At 38.9% G+C, this 4,028-nt stretch overlaps 1 protein-coding gene across 1 annotated transcript; it reads right to left on the bottom strand.

Moving 5' to 3' along the window:
* On the bottom strand, nucleotides 279-1,492 carry LOC109846751 (uncharacterized mitochondrial protein AtMg00810-like). The gene is made up of 2 exons (XM_020415996.1): nucleotides 1,418-1,492; nucleotides 279-806 (listed from the first exon to the last, which is right to left on the bottom strand). Exons 1-2 carry the CDS (start codon nucleotides 1,490-1,492, stop codon nucleotides 279-281), a joined length of 603 nt encoding a protein of 200 aa, XP_020271585.1.

The following is a 4,028-nucleotide window of genomic DNA, read 5'->3' as shown; positions in this document are numbered from 1 at the left end:
CCCCTTCAAACTCACGGTGGATCGAACACCGAGAGTTTTGACAAGAAATAGCAAAACACAGAACTAGTTTAAGCCTTGATAAATAAATCTGCCACTTGTTCCTTAGAGGGAACATATGAGAGTGTAATGTTTTCAGCAACATGCTCCTATCGAACTACATGACTATCCACCTCAATATGTTTGGTACGCTCATGAAATACCGGATTTGTAGAAATGGAGATGGCACTCTGATTATCGCAGTTTAAAGTGATAGGAAAAGTAACAAAGACATCAAGATCTCATAGAAGAGTGTGGAGCCATTTCAACTCAACTGTGGTGTTTGCCAACGCCCTGTACTTGGACTCCGTACTAGAACGAGAGGCAACGGCTTTATTCTTACTACGCCAAGAGATGAGAGATGAACCTAGAAAAATAAAGAAGCCAGTAGTGGAATGTCGAGTGTCTGCATCATCAGCCCATCCAGCATCATAATATACATGAAGAGACAAAGAAGAGTCTGAAGGGAAAAATAATGATTGGGTTATAGTGCCACGGAGATATCGAAGAACCCAAATAAGAGCTGCATAGTGAATGAAAGTTAAACTACTGACAAACTGGCTCAAGATGTGTACTGCATAGCGATCCGAACGTGTTGCTGGAAGATAAACCAATGCTCCGACAAGTTTTTGATCTCGAGTAGGCTGAGATAAGGGATCACCATCATCATGGCAAAGTTTCAAGTTCATTTCCATCAATGTGGAGAGAAGAGTAGTAGCAATGGAAGGATCACTGAGAGTAGCACGCTCAAGAATGTCTGGAATGTACTTCTGCTAAGAGAGAAGATTGTCACGAGAGGAGGAAGCAACCTCAATACCCAAAAAGTAATGAAGAGATCTAAGATCCTTCATCTTAAATTGTCTCTTAAGATGTTGCTTTAAGGAAGTAATGACAGAGGAATTACTCCCAGTGATTATCATGTCATCAACATAAAGTAATAAAATGAATGTACCTGAGATTGAGGACCGATAAAATTGAGCGTAGTCAGCTAGGCTTTCAATGAAACCAATAGAAAGAAGCGATTGTCGAAAATGCTCAAACCAAGACTAAGGAGCCTGTTTGAGACCAAATATAGCACGACGAAGGCGACAGACATGTCCTAGAGGAGCAGAAAAACCAGGAGGTGGTACATGTACATTGTCTCAAATAGATCACCATTAAGAAAAGTATTTTTAACATCCATTTGATATAAAGACTAATATTTCGCAGCTGCAACAGCAATGAGAGTGTGAATGGATGTTATTTTTGTAACAGGAGCAAAAGTCTCTTCATAGTCAATACCATACTCTTGTAAGAATCGCCGAGCCACAAGACGAGCTTTATATCGCTCAATAGAACCGTTAGATCAAGTCTTGACCTTATAAATCTATTTGTAGCTTACCGGTTTAACACCAAAAGGCAAAGGAGCAAGGTCCCAAGTATTAGTCCGACGAAAAGCCTCCAACTCTTCCGTCATGACTTATTGCCATTCTAGATACTTAACTGCCTCAAAATATGAGTTAGGTTCATGTATAGAGTGAATAGAAGCAAGAAAAGAGACAAACTCAGGAGAATATGTGCTAGTGACACATTAAGCAAACCGAGCAGGGGGTGACGATCTCCTGGAGGATTGCGGTGAGGAGGAGGAGTCACATCGGGAGAATCTGGCACAGTTGTAGAGGAGACATCAGTAGGAATATCTTATAGTAAAGGGGATGTAGTAGGCGGATGTCCACGAGGTGTGGTTTAATCATGAGCACTATCGTTTGATGCCATTGGAGTGAAGAAGGGAGTCGGTTGAGCAGACGAAGGTACAGGTGCCACTGACACGGGTTTAGTAGTGGAAGGTAATGTAGGGGTTGAAAAAAGGAGAGATCTGAATCTTAGGTAGTATAATAGGAAATATTTTCAAATATGGTCACATGACGGGCAATACAAAGCCTTCGAGTGGTAGGTTCATAACAACAACACCCCTTGTGAACGGTGCTATAGCCAAGAAAGATAAATTGTACAGTGGGTGGAGATAATTTATCACGTTCATGAGTTGAAAGTAGGACAAAGCAGACACATCCAAAAGTGAGAAGAAGAGAATAGCGAAACTAAGACTTGAAAACTTGAAAATATAGAGAGGTGTCAGCTAATACAGAAGATGGAGTAATATTGAAAAGATAAACAGCAATCATAAGTGCTTCTGCCCAGAGATATCAAGGTACAGGTGCTGATATCAGAAGAGCTCTAGTGGTGTCGAGAATGTGATGATGTTTTCTCTCAGCAACACCATTTTGTTCATGAGTGTGTGGACAATATTGCTGAGAGAGGCTGCCGTGTGATTTTCAAATAGATTACATTGTCGAAGAATATATTCACTGGCACCATCAGAGCGAAATATATTTATACGTTTATGAAACTGGGTATGAATCATATTTGTAAAGTCTTTATAAATATTTAAAATATCAGAACGAACATGCATGAGATATACCTAGGTGTAGCGGGAATAGTCATCAATAAAACTAACATAATACCGATAACCGGACAATGATGGTAGTGGGGCAGGTCCCCAGATATCAAAATGAATCAAATCAATTAGGGCTAAAGCAATTTTATTACTGGATGAAAGTGGTAGAGCAATTTGTTTAGCTAATCGACACCCAGTATAGTTTGATAAAGTAGAGAATTTTAAATTTTCTAATATATCTGATTCAAATAAATGTTTTAAGTAAGAACTAGAGATATGACCCAAGCGATGGTGCCATAGATTAAAAACAGAGAGCTCATGACCAATGTCGGATGGAGTGATAAGATGTAGAAACTCCAACTGATAAAGTCCATTAACTCTACGAACTATCCCAATCTTCTGGCCAGTGTAATCCTGGATAACACAAGATTTAGCATTAAATAAGATAGTGCAACCGGAATCTGCAATTTTCCTAATGGATAAAAGTTGCATAGATAATTTGAGAATATGAAGAACAAGCAATAATGTTAGACGATCATAACTATCAGAATTTGGAGTAATATCACCTAATTGAGAGACTAGAAGGGGAGTGACATTAGCAATATAAATGCATAATTAAGAGGGAGCAGGTGAACAATTTGTAATAATAGAGTTATCAAAGGTCATATGATGAGATGCACTTGTGTCGAATATCCAATGAGTAGAAGTACCAAAATGAGCAGACAAGAGCTAGAGGCAGCTCCACTTAGCCTAAAATTCTTGGTTATTAATATAGTAATCTCTGACAACTGCTCAGAAGAGAGATGGCTAGAAGTATGCGGCTCTTGAGGAGTAGGGTTAACATCAGCTGAAGCAGCAAATGGAGATCGAGTCTTCTCAAGTGTTGGACGAGGTGGTCTCTTATGACATTTATCAATAAGATTGTTTCATTTAGAAATTGCTATTTTCATTATCTTGAATCTATTACAGCTTCAGTTATTACAATAAACTCAAATAAATAAAAGTTGATCTTTTATAATATCTTCTTACACAATGAAAATATAAAGATTATAATTCCTTCAAACAACACACAATAGCAATTTATCTCATGTTGCTTGCGTGGGATCTTTGCATGTGCTAGGGTTTATCTGTGGACCACCTACGGATCGGATTCGGTTAATAGAATTATTGATTAGAGCTCTCACTTCATGAAGGAAGCAATCGCTGAAGTATTGATCTCGACCAAGCGAAATCAATACTCTTCTCAAGATTAAGACCAAGCCTAATCTCAAGGAATGAGGGTACGGGGCCTCAGATCTCTCAAACTCTCCTTTTTTATGCCGAAGAACTCACCAAGATCTATTCCTCCTCTCTAAAATTCATAGCTCTTAGCTCTGAAGTTCGGCAACACCTCCTCCTCTTGATTAAAATTCGCCTCTTGTGAATGGGAGCCCTATGTTTGTATTTATAGAGCCTTGGATGCGGTTATTTGAATGAGAATGAGGGGTTTGGCCATATCTTCAGTTAAAAACGGCCTAACCATATTTGGATATGATATCAAGTGAGTTGGGATGTTTTA

The sequence above is a fragment of the Asparagus officinalis genome, chromosome 7 (genome assembly GCF_001876935.1).
Source record: "Asparagus officinalis chromosome 7, Aspof.V1, whole genome shotgun sequence".
NCBI lineage: Eukaryota > Viridiplantae > Streptophyta > Magnoliopsida > Asparagales > Asparagaceae > Asparagus > Asparagus officinalis.
Note: the sequence above shows the minus strand (reverse complement) of the source record. Positions and strands in the feature narration are given on the sequence as shown.

Excerpts from the sequence above, each read along its gene's own strand:
- LOC109846751 (XM_020415996.1), bottom strand. The coding sequence starts at position 1,492 with ATGACGGAAGAGTTGGAGGCTTTTCGTCGGACTAATACTTGGGACCTT. Across the intron at positions 807-1,417 it reads TGCCTTTTGGTGTTAAACCG|AAGTACATTCCAGACATTCT; the intron begins GTAAGCTACAAA and ends CTCTCTTAGCAG.